At 35.6% G+C, this 17,357-nt stretch overlaps 1 protein-coding gene across 1 annotated transcript; it reads left to right on the forward strand.

Moving 5' to 3' along the window:
- Window positions 1-340: 340 nt before the first annotated feature.
- Window positions 341-5,527, forward strand: LOC121986906. The gene is made up of 3 exons (XM_042540833.1): window positions 341-778; window positions 1,394-1,556; window positions 5,049-5,527. The coding sequence occupies exons 1-3, from the start codon at window positions 341-343 to the stop codon at window positions 5,525-5,527; spliced, it is 1,080 nt and encodes a 359-aa protein (XP_042396767.1).
- The last annotated feature ends 11,830 nt before the right edge of the window (window positions 5,528-17,357 follow it).

A 17,357-nucleotide genomic window follows, 5' to 3' on the forward strand; every position in this document is an offset into this window, starting at 1 on the left:
GCCATAAAAAATCACCCACGTAGGAGTCTCCGGCACGGGCCTCCTCGTGCGACAAGTTCAAATCTTTTTGAATCGCCCTGCATTTTTATCCTTCACTCTGGCTTCAATTCTCTCTCGAAACCCTTCCCACTCCGGTGTAAGACAGAAACAGTACGGACCAAACTTGTGGCAAATTGGTACAGAATTAATGGAAATCACGTCCTCCTCCTCTCTTTAAATGAGCTTCCATCGCTCGCTCGCTCCTTCCCACTTTCCAAATCTCTTTAGCTACATTCCACCTGATATATTCAAATCTCGTATAAGTTGTCCGATCGCTAGCTCTTTAAATTAGTCTGTGACCATGGCGCAGAACAAGCCGCTAATGCTCAAGGATTTCCTGGAGCTGGATTGTGACACCGTACCGCGCCTTCTCGACGCTGAACTCCAGCGAGGAAGGAGGCAACTTCCGAGAACGCGCTCAGAGAGTGCGCGCGCGAGGATCTCCTCCTCCTCCATCATCGAGATGCTGCCTTTCGCTGTCACGGCCGGATGGCTCCTCTCCAGGAGCTTATCGAAGCTGATGAGGATAGACTTCTGGAGAAATCGAGGCAAGTCATCGCTGGAGGCGGAGGCCGTCGACGGCGAACGACTGCGGTCTTGCAGCTTACCATTGCCGCCGGGAGTCAGCAGATGCAGCAGCTGGTCTTTCATGTCCGACAGTGGCTTTAACTCCGACGAAACGAAGAACGGATCGGGGAGGAAAGCCGCCGGCGACGACGTCTCCGACGCGGCAACCAAGGCGAGCCGCTGAGCAATATTATAATTTTACTCTAATTAATTAATGTACTGGAGTAATTAGTTAAGTGGTTGCTTGATTGAACGTCGACTCCTGCTTCGTGCCATCTCCGTCACTGTCGAATAGCTTGGTCTTTAGTGCACCGTGCTGGTCCATGTAGTCGATTCGCCGCCATCTACTATTTGAATTCAATTGGCACATGCACAGGATGTACACGTGAAATATGTACGTACACACCTACACCTGCATGTACAAGAAATTAATTGATTTAAAATTTGGCAGGATCTTATATTGCTTATTTGTTTACTTGAACAATGGAATTAGAAATTAACTTTCTTTAATTTGCATAGATTATAAATATCTTTGTTTGCCCCCATAAGCTAAGATATCAAAATATATAGTTCACTTTAATTCGCATATTTATTAATTAATATCCTTGGCCGCTTATGTTTTCAAAATAGTCCACTATTCTATACTATGCACCTTGTCGACTCGCGTGTTTTAATCTTTCTGCCGCTACAATATATATTATTAATAAAAAGTGAGAATAGCATGCCAACTCGTACATGTACTAATGTGAAGAGTGATTGATTAATTGTTGTTATTATTTGTAAAAAGAAGGCGACGAGGGATGGAGAGGGAAAAGAATCACCTGAATGCCACAGCTCGTCGGAGGAGGAAAAGGAGCAGCTGAGTCCAGTGTCAGTGATAGAATTCCCTTCCGAAGGAGAAGAAGACGCGCTATCGCCTTCCTTTCGCCACATCCTCTTGAAGCTGCAAAGTATGTATTTATCTCTCTCTCTCTTTGTAATTTTGTCATATCTCTTTTTATTAAAGGAGAGATAAAAATCAAAAGAGACGTCTCTTTTTCAAAAAATTTAAAAGAGCGTCTTATCAGATGTTTTAACTTTAACATCTAATTTAATATTGCAGCTATTATATTATATTTATTTATTTATTTATATTTATAAGGATAATTTAAATTTTTTTCTTTTCTAGTTAGGATTTAGGATTTATAGTTTCTTAACTTAGATATATAAATAAGACTTTATACTTTTATTTCTGGTACACTTATAATTTAATAATACTATTAACTTTTTTTTCTTTTCTCAATTTCTAATTGCTATAATGTATAGAAGTAACTTTATAATTACTATATAATGTGCATTACTTAGTAATTGTTATAATGTGTAGAAACTATTTTATATCTGTTAAAATGTTTAGAAATTATAAGTAGCTATTATAGCTATTTAAAAATAATTTTAATAAAGTTTAAATAATTTAGATCAAGTTAGTAAAAAATATTTTGATATTATAGTATTCAAAATTTATGATTTAAAATTTTAAGATTTAGAATTTAGGTACAATTGTGTAGTAACTACTGATAGCTACTATAATATGTAGAAGATACTCCGCAGTTGTTATAACGAGTATAAATTACTTAATAGCTATTAAAATGTGAAAAAATATTAACTATTTCACTTTAATTAAAATTACTACACACAAATTACTATTATATCAAAATAATTTTACTAACTTAATCATAATTATTTAAGTTTTATCAAAAACGCTTTAAATGGATCAAAATCACTTTAAAAGTTATTTTAAATTAGTCAAAAATTATTTTAAAACAGTTATAGCTAAATTTAAAATCTTAAACTCATAAGTTTAAAATCTTAAATTCTAAATAGTATTATATCAAAATACATTTTTACCAATGTAATCATAATTATTTAAATTTGATCAAAATAATTTTGAATTAGTTAAAATTATATGAAAATAGTTGTAGCAGCTATCCAGTAGATAGCTACTACAATGTGTTTAAACTACTAAGTATCTACTATAATAATATTATATAATTATTATATGTTCTTTAAAAATAATATCCTTTTTGATTATTTATGTTCTCTTTATTTCTTCCCCATAAATATCATATATTGATTCTACATGAATTGTTTAAAGGACGCACCCAAAGTTTGGATTAACCAAAAGGCGCCCTAATTTTAAAACCCCCAAAAGGTGCACCTTTTTTCCATTTTGTGCCTCTGTCAAATCTCACGTTTTTTTCTTTCGGTAATTCTTGTTGGCCAGAATCTGGCCAGCTAGAATTTTTTATCCTCCAATTAGAATACATGCATGTAATTAATGTACATATATGATATTACTAAAATACCCATGTGTACACTTGCATGTATTGATTCTAGCTGGCCAGATTCTGGCCATTTAGCATTACCCTTTTTCTTTATCTCATTTTTTTACTCTTTTTATGTATGCAACTTTTCTTCTATATTCTCTCCTCTCTCTTTTGCATGTGCATAACTACCGCGGTGTTGATTTTTAAGTGTTGATTTCACAACTTAATTTACATTAACACCGCTGATTGTGCTAGTTTGCACTACTACGAGTCTTGCTTGATTCAAATTAAGTCCAATGTGGGCCTGATTTATCAGAGACCAAGACCATATTAAAGTTGATTCTTTTAGTAGTATTTTAACATGAGTGTATTGTTGAACTTCTTACGATATCAAAAATCTATAAAACTTGAAATGGATTCAATCGAACATGTCTAGACCTATTAATGAATTTTCGGTTGAAAAGAGAAGAGAGCCAAGAGAGAAAGAGAAAAAAAAATCAAATTTGGTAAAGGAATAAAATAAAAAAAGATGTGCCTTTTAGGCATTTTCAAACTTTGAAATATCTTTTCATTAATTCAAAACTTTGGGATGCGTCCTTTGAACAATTCCCTTTGATTGTCCATTATTTTTTTATAAGGAATATAATTCGTGTGATTATAAAATGATAAAAATATCATATGACCTCTATCGGTGGTCGCTGCACCTTTGCCGAAGCTTGCGGTAGGCATCGGCAACCAATAGCCGCCACCGCTAGCCTTCGCCGCGGGTAACTGTTGGTCGTCGCCGCTGGCAACCGCCAGCTGTCGTCGTCAGTAATCGGCGGCCCACCGACAACCAAAGGCCTCTGATGGCAACCGACAACCGCGCGGCAGTCGGTGGTGGACTAGGGGTATATTTGATATTTAAATTTTGGTTAAACGGTGACATCGTAATGTAATCATATTACATAGTATTTACTTTGTAATCCAGATTACAAAACTTCACTACCTTTTGTAATCCAAATTACATTACAAGTTGAAAATTAAACTAAACAAAATAATCAGCCTTGTAATGTAATTATGATTACATTACAAGGCAGATTACATTGTACCAAACATAGTCTTAACTATGTCAGGTGTATGTTGTGTCTTCTTGTGAAGGCGATCTCACTCACTACCAGTCAAACTTGTTAATGATTACAATTTTATTTTTTTAGTAGAAATAGTGATGCAGGATCAATATAGGAGTATCTAATTTTCGGATCATAATTTTTAAGTTTAGATTTAGAATTAGACTAGACTAGACTAAGTAGTATGCAGAATTTAAAAATCTATATATCTTATAGGAATCCATAATAGTCAAATTCAGATTAAAAAATATCATTTATGACTTTTTTTTTAGATAATCCAAATATATTTTTTTTAATAATATATATATATATATATACAAATTTGTGATCCTGCGCGACGCCACAGTGCGCGACTGTGCGCACCGCACAGGATACAATTGTTTTTATTTTTTTTTAATTTTTTTTTAAATTTATGAATTAAAAAAATAATTGAAAAAAAAATAAAAAATAAAATATTTTTTTTAAGAGTTTATCTTTAAGGTTCAGGCTTTGGTTGTAGTATTAAAGTTATTTTTTTTTTAGATTTTACCTCTGGGGTTTAGGCTTCCCAATTAGGTTATAGTGTTTGGTTTTTAAAAAAAATTAAAATAAAATTAATTTAAGCATGTATTGAGTATTGTAATATGTTAAGGGGATATATTAAGATATTAAAAATTTATATAAGGAAATGTTTAATTTTTTAATTAATTTTTTTAATTTAAAATATTAAAAAAAAAAAAAAAAACTGATCAGAGACCGATCAGTACATATCCTGATCGGTCTGTGGACCGATCAGAACATATGTCGTGCACAGTCGCGCGTCTTAAATCCCGCAGCATATCAATCCTCTATATATATATATATATATATATATATATATATATATATATATTTATATTTATATTTATATAAATCCTTTTACTGCTCTTTAAATTTGACTGTTTCCCATACAATGGGCACCGATAATTTATTTGACCAGCATGTGAAACGTCACAACGTGGGTGAATTCGAAGGATTTCAAAATTAAATTCATTAATTGATGGCGGTGCAGGGAAAAAGCGGCAGCTGCTCCGCAGAATCGGACGGTTCGAACGCCTCGCGGAGCCCACCCCAATCAACCTTGTCAGTTGCTTTGCCTCGTCCAACTATGAGGTGACGACAGCGAGGAGGCTGCTGCGGCATTTCACCTCGATCTGCCATGTAAGCTCACTGGACGCGAGCTTAGAGAAACTTCTGCTGGATTTCTTCGTTCACAGCTTGACCGTCCTGCAGAGGAAAGCGGCGAAGACGGAAGAAGATGAGGAAGCACTGCGGCTGATTTTGGCGGCGAGGGAATGGATGGAGGGAAGATGGTCTGGGGCCGACGATTACCACGGGGAAGGGACGGTGAGGGAGATGGAGGAGGGGGAGAATGGGTGGATGAAACAGCAGGCGGCCGCGGAGGAGGTGGCCGTGGATTTGGAGGGCCTTCTCTTTGGATTGCTGATGCAGGAGCTGATGGCGGACTTGGCTAGCTACGTGCTGATGTAGGTCGTCGTTGGTGATTAATCATAGAATATCTAGTTAGTTAGTTAGAGAGTGATAAATCATTTGATCAATTCTCGATATCCTCAAGAGAAAATATTTATCTCATCTTTAATTGATTTGATGAACCATTATAAATTGATTTCATAATTAACTTTCATTTACATAATTTGGCGAAGGACTATATATATGAAAAACATATATAAAATGAGCATAATTACTTTTACAGATTTTTTTTTTAACTTGATTTAGTAGGTCATTACTGGCCAAGCTATTTGTCGACTTAGAAATCGATTGAAAGTGTTACGACTAAAAGCAACTCCAATTAACTTGATGTCATTATATTCAAGTGATTACAATCAAACGTCATTGGTCAAAAGCGTTTGAAGAATGTTGAGATCTCCATTCGTGTCAAATGAGCACACTTCTAAAATTCCCATGTGTTTTTGTTCCATGCCCATGTTTTTTTTTTCTTTTTTTTCAAGCCCTATAAAGTTATCACACAGTGCAATCTTTGATGACCCTAAAACGTGTTGAATTTGTGCCAAATGGACATGTTGCACTCCTAGATATATATGGGTGCAATGACTCCGGCCATATGATTTTGATGTAATTAACAACTGTTAGAAGTTAGATCAAAATTGTACTAACATTATTATTTAGATTTATCTTAATAATGATATTGCATGTGCTGAAGTAAGCAACACCGATAATCAAATAAAAGATTTAAAGTCAGATATTATATGTTTGATGGGAACATTGAGTGTGTAGGACACTTAGTAAGAAAATTTTAGTAGATTAGTAGATGGGATACTGGATAGTATAAGTTCTAATGAGTCTGGATGATCCGATATTAGGCAATAGAAATTTTAATGGATCAAGAATATTAGACACCGGATAGAAAAAAAATAGATAAATTGATATGATAGAACATACTTGATGGGTCAGCTGGACTAAACATTAAGTAGGAAAAATCCTGATGAATTGATAGGACAAGTAGAAAAAATTAAATCTAAAAAGATTAACTGAACCGAATGTTTAGCATGTCCTGAAAAAATCTTTCAGAATGAAAGATAGTGAGGATGTGTTCTAATTTAGAATAAAACACGTAGGCAATGGTCCAATTAGAAAGTCAACTCAAATGTTTAAGTTGAGATCAAATAATTTACTATCACAATAAAATACATGCAACTATTTCTATCTCTGTTTTACCGTACTATTATTATTTCTATATCACTAACTATATTTTACAGTAAAAACAAAGTCTTCGGGAGTTATCTAGTTATCCATTTAAAGTTATCAATAAAATCCTTATTTAATTTAGGTAATCGATGATTTCTGAGTAATATTCTATATCCAACACATCAGTAAAAGGGACATGCAATCAGGAATTGAAAAATCTTGAAAAACTGAGATTTTTTTTGATTCCGGGATTATCAATTTTGTTTTACTCAAAATACTCTCGAATAAAAGAAAAATGTAAAAAAAAAGTAAAATGTAAAAAAAAAATGAAAAATATAAAAAAAACGTAATTTTTTTTAAAAAAAATAAAAATTCATTAAAAAATAATAAATAAATAAAAGGTAAAAAATAATTTAAAAAATAAAAAATAGAAAAAACATTAAAAATAAAAAAATACAAAAAAATAAAAAAAAAATAGGGAAAACATTAAAAAATAAAAAAAAAACATAAAAAAAATTAAAAAGTAAAAATAATAAAAAATGTTTAAAACATTAAAAATTTTAAAAATAGAAAAATATAAAAAATCCTAAAAAATAAGGAAAATTTTAAAAAATAAAAAATAAAAACTAAAAATTAAAAAACATTAAAAAAACAAAATAAAAATATATATAAAAATAAAAAAAACATGAAAATATAGTAAAATAGAATAGAGTTTAAATAATAATATTATTATTATTATTATTATTACTATTATTATTATTATTATTATGTATAGTTGGTTTTGTAACTAAGGGTAATCTAGTAAAATACTAAACTAGGTAATTCATTAAAACCTTCAAAATAAATATGTTTTTGTTGCATTATCTATATTGAACCAAATAACATTTGGTTATATTTTATTTCCCATAATCTTGGTTATGTGATTACCTGATAATCACATAATCAAGATTATACATGATAACTTAAATCAAACGCACCCTAAGGATTAAGTTGACAGAACAAGAAAGTTTGGTTGACCGATTATAAGAGCGACCAAAATTGAACAGGGCTGGTCACGTTGATCGCCACGGTTGTGCCCCATTCTGTAAATCCCAGATGTAGGAAAGAGGTTACTAGAGAAGAACATATATGGGTAAGCTGTGTTGATTACCCTGATTGGGTCGTGCCCTTCTCTGAGTGTTGTGTTTGAGGGATTTTTTGCGCTGAAACATAGGAAATTGCACGACATGTTGAAAAGAATGATAGTGGTGCCAAATAAATTGAAAAAAAAAAGATAAAAGATACGACAGACATGATTTGTAACATAGACTTGTTCGATAACTTTGAGTCGGCAACCATTGGGAGATTCTTACATTAATCCGAGTGTTTTATAAAAAATTGTTAGTATAATTTGTATTAATAATTTAATTCAGGTTTTCATAAATGATAAATAGATTAAAGTTAAAGTATTTATGATCTAATTATTTTATCAAATGTGCAAGAGTTGACGAGTCTGGAGGGTCTGATACCAAGCTGAAATCCAGTTAAGTCCACGAGACCCGATAACTGGTGCGAAGTCCAGATAAGTTCATGGGATTCGATATTTGGTGGGAAGTTTGGTTGGGTCCGCAGGATCTGAAAATCGTCCAAAATCCAGTTGGTTCTACGGACCTAATAATTGGCGGGAAGACCTGGTCGATCAAAGGCAAATCAAGCAACTGCAGTTGGTAAGTAACAAGTAAGCAACTAGAGGAGAGATCCAGTGAGAATGTGTTCCCAATTGATGGAACGGTAGGCATCGGTCCAACTCATGGGTTTTAGCGAAACTGAAGATTAGGGTCGGATAGTCCGGAGACTGTCAAATTGCTACTTTTCCTTTTTCCTATTATTGCTTGTATGCTAACCTTGTTGTAGAAAAAAAGGGAAAAGGCTGAAAATAAGACGTCCAGGTGCCTGGACCGATCCAAGTGCCCAGACTTCGAGCGCCCATACCAGCTTCGTCCCGGCAACCTAGCCAGGCACTTGGACTGTCTAGGTGCTCGGAGCTAGTCCAAGCACCCAAACAAGAAAAGTAATCTAGAAGCTGAATTGGAGCGTGACGACTGGCTAAACCCACGTCAATAGCTCAGGCATCCGGAGGGGTTCTAAGTGCCTGGAGGTGGATAAACTTGACAGATCAAGTTTCGACTAGAGATCGTCAAGTCAGCAACGGTCTAGGCGCTCGGCATGACGCTGAAGCGATCTTCTTAGAACTCAGAAGCAAACAAAAAGTATTAAAGTTAATTTTAGATTTATTATCTAACGAAGTTACATGCAGAATTGGAAAGGTCAAAGATGCAGCGAGTTTTGGACCAATTTGATCAAGCTTCATGAGGAGTCATTGAAGCTAGAGGAGCAAGTCAAAAGTAAATCCATATTCGAGTCAAATCTAATGGAGAAGCCTACTGAAGTAGGGGGCGCACTTAAGGTAAGTATAATTTTTAACAAAATACTCCTGTTAGTAGTAGTTTAAATAATCAACATAATAATTTAGATAAACATAAAATTATCCTGAGTATGGTGCATGACAATCTAGATTTGCATGATTCAAATTTAATTAAAAATTTAGAACTACAAAAGAATCTAGATTTTGATCAAGTCAATCAAGACTTTGACTAAATTGATATTAATCTTGACTTGGTTAAACAGAATAATGACCAAATCAATTCAAAAAAAATAATTAATTCAAATATTAAGATAAATTCAAATTTAAAACTTAAAAATAATGAAATAAATCTAGATAAAATTAATAAATATCTTAATGAAATATTTGATAATAGAGATAATGTCAATCTAGAAATTTCTATCCAAAATAAAAATAATTTAATAAATACAAATTTAAATGTTAAGGATAAATCTATAGATAGAATTAATCTAATAAATTTAACTAATAATATAAACTTAAAAGAAAAATAAAATATGAGGATAAAATCAAAACAAAATTTAACCAATTCAAAATTAAAAATTAATAAAAACTTAAATATCAAATATAATCTTTTAAACAAAGATAATTTAAATAATTTAATAAATTTAAAATCAAAAGAAAACTTAAATCTTAAATAAACAATAAGTGGGATCAAATTTTACTTAACTTGACTAATCAAGTGAACACTACTATCTATTGGTAGATAGTTAGTAACTAACGGTTAGACATGTATTAAAGATATTGATAATTGACTGAGTATTTTTCAATAAAGATATCAGGTTAAGAGGGAGGATTTGTTTGGACAACTTAAAAATATTTTCAAAAATTACTTTAAAAAATACATAATTTTAGAAATTTTTAAAAAATTATATTTTTTTTAAAACTTAGAAAATTATTTTGAATTTGTACTCTTAAAAGTATTTTGAAAATATTTCTTATCTAAAATTTTTTAAAAACATTTACTAAATTTTTTGAATTTTTTTTAAACATACTTTCTTAAAACTTTTTGAAAGCATTTTTTTTTAAATTTTCCACTGATTTTTTTTTTGGAAAATTTTCTTTTACTTTGAAAATCTTTAAACTTTTCTAAAATTACCTTAAAAATCTTTCTTAAATAGTTTTTTCTTTAAAATTAAAAATCTTGCTTAGAACATTTTTCTCTTACTATAAATATTAGAATGTATACTAAAAGCTTAACTTTTTGTATAAACATTTATTTTGAAATGAGAATCACATTGGTCAAATATCTGCATTTAGTTAAATACAGTTGTTCATTTAATTTATATTGTAGATAACATGGTGTGTGGTGTCACACAGAAGATCATGTTATCAGTTCTTTATAAATTATAAATAGAAGCTCACAACCAAGATGAATTAGGACAAAACATTGGAATGATTATAGTATAATTTAGTATTAATTTATCTTGACTATAAAATTACACTAGTACACTATATGTGTATAGAGTAGGATCATTTGAGGTTGTTCTTTTATACTGACTGCATAAAAGAACAGAACCTCTGTTATTATAGATGTGTGTACTCTTAATCTCGATATAATAACAAACACATGTACTTAGTATTTATTTCTTTAATTTATCAAAGGGTGAGATTTATTCGTTAAATCAATAGGCCCAATAAGTTGAGAAATAATATTATTTATATGGTGTGTTGTTGATTATAGAAGGAAACTGTGTCCTATTTATAAGGATGATGATGTCCCCTTGAGGAGCTCATAAGTATTGTCATGTAAACCCTGCAGGTGGACTTAGTTCCGACATGACAATGAAGTTGAGTGGCACTACTCTTGAAGCTAGATGTTAATTAAGTGAGTTGTCAGTAACTCATTTAATTAATGGGCATTCGATATCTTAAACACAGGGAGATTAACGCCCTCATGATAAGAAGGAGTCCATAATGTAATATGGGATTGATGCAGTAGTTAATAATAACTCTTTAGTGGTATGAGTTATTGATGAACTTGAGTTGGGTGTTCGGGTTGAACATAGGAAGCTCAAACTCATCAGGAGGCCAAAACAAATTCCTCCTCTAGGTCCCTGTTGTAGCCTCTATGTATAAAGCCTCGCATCCATCCAAGTCATCCTTATGGCTGGCCACATCCTTGCTTGGTGCCCAAGCAAGGGGCCGACCAAGATGGGTTTAAAAGTGGGTTTTTAATTTTTTAAATCTTTCTTTTTGTAGCCGTCTACAATGTTTTAAAAGAGAGATTTTAAATTTTAAAAACTTTCCTTTTTTGAAGTCATCCACATGGTTTTAAAAGAGAGTTTTAAATTTAAAAAAACTTTCCTTTTATATCCATCTACAATGGTTTAAAAGAGAGATTTTATTTTTGTTAAAACTTTCATTTTTGTAACCATGATTTAAAAGAGAGGTTTTAAGTTTAAAAATATTTCCTTTTTGTAGCCATCTACAATGTTTAAAAGAGGTATTTTTAATTTTAAAACTTTTCTTTTGTAGTCATCCACAATAGGGAATTTAAAAGAGAGATTTTAATTGTTGTTAAAATATTTCCTTTTTAGCTATTACCAAGGATTATAAAAGAGGATAGATTGTGCCTTAGAGGTAATAATTATCTACACAATTTATATTCTTCTTCTATTCTCCTTGTGGTCGACCCCTCATATTCTTATTCTCCCCTTGCTTTCTCACCTAAGGCTGACGACATCAAGATGCTTCAACCATCTTGTGGCCGGCGGGTTGCAAGGAAGAAAGAAGAACAAGAGGTGGTGTTCCTAGCTTTAATCCCTTGGTGGTTGAAAGTCTTGGAAGAAAGAAGTGTTGGTGCAACCTTAGGTCAAGGTTGACCTGGTTGACCAGACTCGAGTTGACTTGACTCGAGTTGTGTTTTGATGTTTGACGAGTTATGTTTGACAATGTTTGTACCTTGATGTTTTACAAGGATACAAGTTTGGGAGATTGTGGGTGCAACCCGTGGTCAAGGTTGACCTGGTTGACCCGAGGTGAGTTGACCTGACTCGGAAAAGTCCAAGCAGGGAGCTTGGCACGGGAAAAGTCCAAGCAGGGAGTTTGGCATGGTGGAAAGTCCAAGCAGGAAGCTTGGCACGGGAAAAGTCCAAGTATGGAGACTTGGCACGGAGAAGTCCAAGTATGGAAGCTTGGCACATGGGAAGTCGGAGAGGGCTCGGTAGCTCGTTCTCCGGACTGTGGTCAGAGAGGGCTCGGGAGCTCGTTCTCTGGACTGGATGGAAGTCGGAGAGGGCTCGGTAGCTCGTTCTCCGAACTATGGTCATAGAGGGCTCGGTAGCTCGTTCTCTGGATCGGATGTGAAAAGTCCTGGTGAGTGAAGCAGGCAGACGGATAAGTCCTGGTGAGTGAAGCCAGGCAGTGGGAAAGTCCTGGTGAGTGAAGCCAGGCAGTTGTGAAAACTCTAGTGAGTGAAGCTAGGTGAAAGTCCTGGTGAGTGAAGCCAGGCAGTGGGAAAGTCCTGGTGAGTGAAGCCAGGCAGTTCGAAAGTCCTAGTGAGTGAAGTCGGGCAGATTAGAAATCCTGGTGAGTGAAGCCAGGTGAAAACCCTAGTGAGTGAAGCTAGGTGAAAGTCCTGGTGAGTGAAGCCGGGCAAGGGAAAATCCAGATGGATCAAGGGTGATCGGACATCTGGTGTTGGAAAGACTAAGTGGGTCAAAGGGATTGACCGGACACTTGTTGGGGAGTCTTAGCAGGTCAAGGGAGTGACCGGATGCTAAGCATGATGTACCAACAGGTCAAGGTTGACCGGATGTTGGTTTGGAAGGTTTGGGACTTGGTTTGGGCAAAAACCAAGCCTTGGATCGATCAGGATCGATCCAGTGATACACTGGGTATCTGGATCGGTCTGGTGACCGATCAGTAACCAAACAGTAGCCTACTGAGTGTTATCTGATCGGTCTGCAGACCGATCAGGAAGCAACGATCAGAAGGCAAGAAGATCTGGAGAAAAGGAAGGGACATGCATGCTGATCGGTCCCTGGACCGATCAGAGGAAGCTCTGATCGATCCCCAGGACCGATCAGGGTCTTCCTGGACCGATCAGGAGATGTTCTGATCGGTCCATCCCTAGCCGTTGGCTCACAACGGCTAGTCTTCTGGCTTCTTCTTCGCAGATGGATGCAGGTATAAAAGAGGCTGAGGGCTTCTACAGATGGTTACTGCTTCTCTTCTTCTTCCTCCTCTGAACTGAGCTGCTGTTCTTCTGAAAGCTGTGCTCTTGAGCTTTGCTGAGCTCCGAAGCTTCGGGTGAGCTTCTTTGACTGAGTTGCATGTTGGCATTCGTCCGTGAAGTTGGTGCTTCATCCGGGACTTCAGTCGACGAGAAGGCAAGCGAGTATTTGTACATTCTTTGTGTATTTTGTTCTTGCTCTTCTTTGTATTTCCATATTGCTGTTGCAAGCTATTGTGGCGAGGTTTCTCCACCCACAAGGAGTATTTATTAGCCGGTTCTCCGGGGACTCATCCACCGACGGATTGATAGGGCTCGTCCACCTTACGGACACGCCGAGGAGTAGGAGGTTCATCTCCGAACCTCGTTACATCGACGAGTTTGAGGTTTGCCATTCTCCGTTGTCGTTTCTATTGTTTATTTCCGCTGCGCTAACCTTGATTTGTAGAAAGAAACGAACGATTTGGGGCGGCTATTCACACCCCCCCTCTCTACCCGCGTCCATCGATCCTAACAAGTGGTATCAGAGCGAGGTCGCTCTTCGTTGGATCAACACCCGGGGGAGCACGAGCTAGAGATGGATCAATTCGGAGAGGATATCACGATTCCACCCTTCTACGATCACGACGACTTCGCGTATTGGAAGGTAAGAATGAAGTACTTTCTTATGACTAACCTTGAAAATTGGAGTTGTGTTCAATTAGGTTTCAAGCCTCCGATGGACAAGAAAGGAGAAACCCTAGAGAAGAAGAAGTGGACGAAAGAGCAAATCCACCAATCAACCATCAATGATGAGGTAACGAAAATCATTGAATTTTCTTTACCTAATGATGTTTTGTGTAGGATAGGTGGATACAACGATGCCAAGGAGTTGTGGAACAACTTGGCAAAGTTCCATGAGGAGAACTCCACTTCAAGTCATGAAGAGGAGTCAAGTGAGCCAAGTAGCTCACTTCATGGAGGAATGGATTTAGAAGTTGAGGGTCACTCAACATCTAAAGAAGAAGAGGAGGAGAGTTCTTCTTCAAGTTCGGAGCAAGAGGAAGAAGCTTCTACCTCCGGAAGGGATGAAGAAGAAAGTCTTCATCCATCCTCAACCCTAGGTAACTCAAGCATTTCAATTTCAAATAAATTACACATAATGTGCTTTGAGTGTAGGGAGTATGGACATTACAAGAGTAAGTGTCCAAGGAGGATTAGGAAGACTCCACCGGCACCAAAAGTCAAGGAAGCCGGAGTCCCAACACGCAAGGGCAAGGAGCACGTGGTGTGCTTCCAATGCAAGCGAAGGGGACATTATAGGAGTCAATGTCCGAGGGGGAGGCAACCTCACAAGGAAAAGAGACCGAGCACGTCAATAGGGGGAGCGAAGGCAAACCCTAAGGTAGCATTTAAGTCTCACTCTTGCAATAAGACACATGCTAGTAGTTTTGTTGCAATTGTTAATAATGATAAGCATGTTAACTTTAGGAACCAATATATGTGCTTAGGTGCTAAACATGTTAGCCTAGGTAAGGACAACTCTAGAAATGTCAACCCTAGGATTAACTCATCTAAGGTTAAGGGAAACCTAGATAGGAATCCCAAAACTACTAGACATATGCCTAGGAGTACCTCAAAGAACAATGACAAATTAAAACTTGAGGTATTAGAGAAGGAGAATCAAGTCTTGAGGTCAAGACTTGATACTTTGGAAAAGGCTCTTAAGAACTTGGAGAAGTTATCTCTAGGGTTTAAGGGTCAAAAACCAATGTCCAAGGACAAGAAAGGTTTGGGTCACAAACCTAAGTCCCAAGTGGTCAAGCCCACTTATCATAATGTTCCATTCGATTATGGAACAAAATCTAGGGCTAGGAAGACCATCACCAAGGTCACAAGGGGAGTCACCCCTAGAGTTGATCTTGATGAGTTCCAAATGACCAAGGCTTCAAAGCCTAGGAGGGTCATTAGGAGGGTTGCTAGGGAAGTCATCCCTAGTGAATATTTAGTGAACCCAATGAGCTCCAATAGGTATTGGGTTCCTAGGAGTGTGATTTCATCACGCTAGATTAGTTAGGGTGTGCCAACCTTACTTGAATAGGTAGTTAACCAAATCATGGCAAAAGGTGGCACTTTAGGATTTTTCAAGATATAATCAAGCCTTGAAAATGAAATTAAGAATTATTCCTAAGGTGATTAGAATGTGCCAATCAAATTTGAGGAGTTTTCTAGAGTCAATCTAGTTGGCACGTAGTGATCTAAACATCTTTGGTATATGATTTGAGGTCTATCACACTTAGGAATATAGAATTTATGGCAAAATGATCAAAATTATCAAAAATGACAACTAAGGCTAGAATTAGGTATTTTCTATACCTTTATGTGCTATTTGCCATATATTGTTTGCCATATGCCATGTCATGACATCATATTTATTTTATGATAATTTAAAATGTCATGATAATGCTTAGGTTATTTATATGTCATGCTTTATTTAAGTTTCATACTTTATGCCATGACATCATGACATTGGCACATGTTTTCATTTATGATACTATTTTATGCCATGTCATCATCTCTTGCATGTATAATCAATGAAATTGATTTAAGGTTAAAAACACAATTTGATATGGAGATCAAATTAATGTTTAGAAAATGCATGAGACCTTAGCCTAAGATAACCTAAACCCATATCTCACATCAAAATTGACTTGGATGTGTTTGATACACCTTAGTTGTGTGTGAGATATTAGGATGATGAGTTAGGAACAAGGTGCATAGTTCTTGTACCTAGATGAGCCTAATTCAAAATTGGGGATCATAGGGAAAGCTTATGTACAAGTCATGTACATTTAGCCCAAAGATTGTGGTCCTAAATTAAATGATTTAAAATCATTTTAAAATTGATTTGAAAAACCTTGATGAAGCTTTTCTAGTGATAGCATTCATCATTGAGCAAAGTGATACAAAGATGAGTTAACTTTGAGCTATTTCAAAGACTTTTGAACTTTGTATCAAGATTTGAAAATGGAACTTATTTTCATAGAAAACTATTTTTCCATGATAGTATATGTTATGAGGACTGTATCCTCAAAATTTTACAATTTTTGAAATTTTCTGTGATTTTCTAGAGGTTTCTGAATTTCGGGAGAAGAAATTAGAAATCAGAAATCAGAGTTGTGGATCGATCAGAGGGGATTCTGATCGGTCCAGGGGTGCCTGGATCGGTCACCGTGACCGATCCAGGGAATCCCTGATCGGTCTGGTGACCGATCAGGGCGTGCCAAGTTGCTGAATTTCAACTGTTGACTGAAATTTCAGCTCGGGAGTTGATATTTTGAAGGTTTGAAACTCTCCAAGACATTGTTGGTGCAATGGTCAAGGGGGAGTTGATCTTTAGGGGGAGTTTTACCTATTAGTCAAAGGGGAGTTGACTTTTAGGGGAAGTTTTTACTCCTAAAGACTTGAGTGATATGGGATTATCACTAAGTTAATTGTTGGACCTTAGTATCAAGGGGGAAATTAAGAGTTTCAATGAAAGGTATGGGACTTTCATTAGGAAGAAACTCTTGACCTTGATTCACTCTTTTTGATGTGTGTCAAAAAGGGGGAGAGTAGAAAGGAGAATGGAGAATGTCTAGAGAATGTTCAGGGAAGAACATTGGAAAACCTAAGTTAGGTTATCGGGTTAACCTAACTTGATTATGGGTTTGATTATGAGTTTTGTCAAACATCAAAAAGGGGGAGATTGTTGGTGCAACCTTAGGTCAAGGTTGACCTGGTTGACCAGACTCGAGTTGACTTGACTCGAGTTGTGTTTTGATGTTTGACGAGTTATGTTTGACAATGTTTGTACCTTGATGTTTTACAAGGATACAAGCTTGGGAGATTGTGGGTGCAACCCGTGGTCAAGGTTGACCTGGTTGACCCGAGGTGAGTTGACCTGACTCGGAAAAGTCCAAGTAGGGAGCTTGGCACGGGAAAAGTCCAAGCAGGGAGTTTGGCATGGTGGAAAGTCCAAGCAGGAAGCTTGGCACGGGAAAAGTCCAAGTATGGAG

Source organism: Zingiber officinale, chromosome 5B (genome assembly GCF_018446385.1).
Source record: "Zingiber officinale cultivar Zhangliang chromosome 5B, Zo_v1.1, whole genome shotgun sequence".
NCBI lineage: Eukaryota > Viridiplantae > Streptophyta > Magnoliopsida > Zingiberales > Zingiberaceae > Zingiber > Zingiber officinale.

Excerpts from the sequence above, each read along its gene's own strand:
- LOC121986906 (XM_042540833.1), top strand. The coding sequence starts at position 341 with ATGGCGCAGAACAAGCCGCTAATGCTCAAGGATTTCCTGGAGCTGGAT. Across the intron at positions 779-1,393 it reads TCTCCGACGCGGCAACCAAG|AAGGCGACGAGGGATGGAGA; the intron begins GCGAGCCGCTGA and ends ATTTGTAAAAAG. Across the intron at positions 1,557-5,048 it reads CATCCTCTTGAAGCTGCAAA|GGAAAAAGCGGCAGCTGCTC; the intron begins GTATGTATTTAT and ends ATGGCGGTGCAG.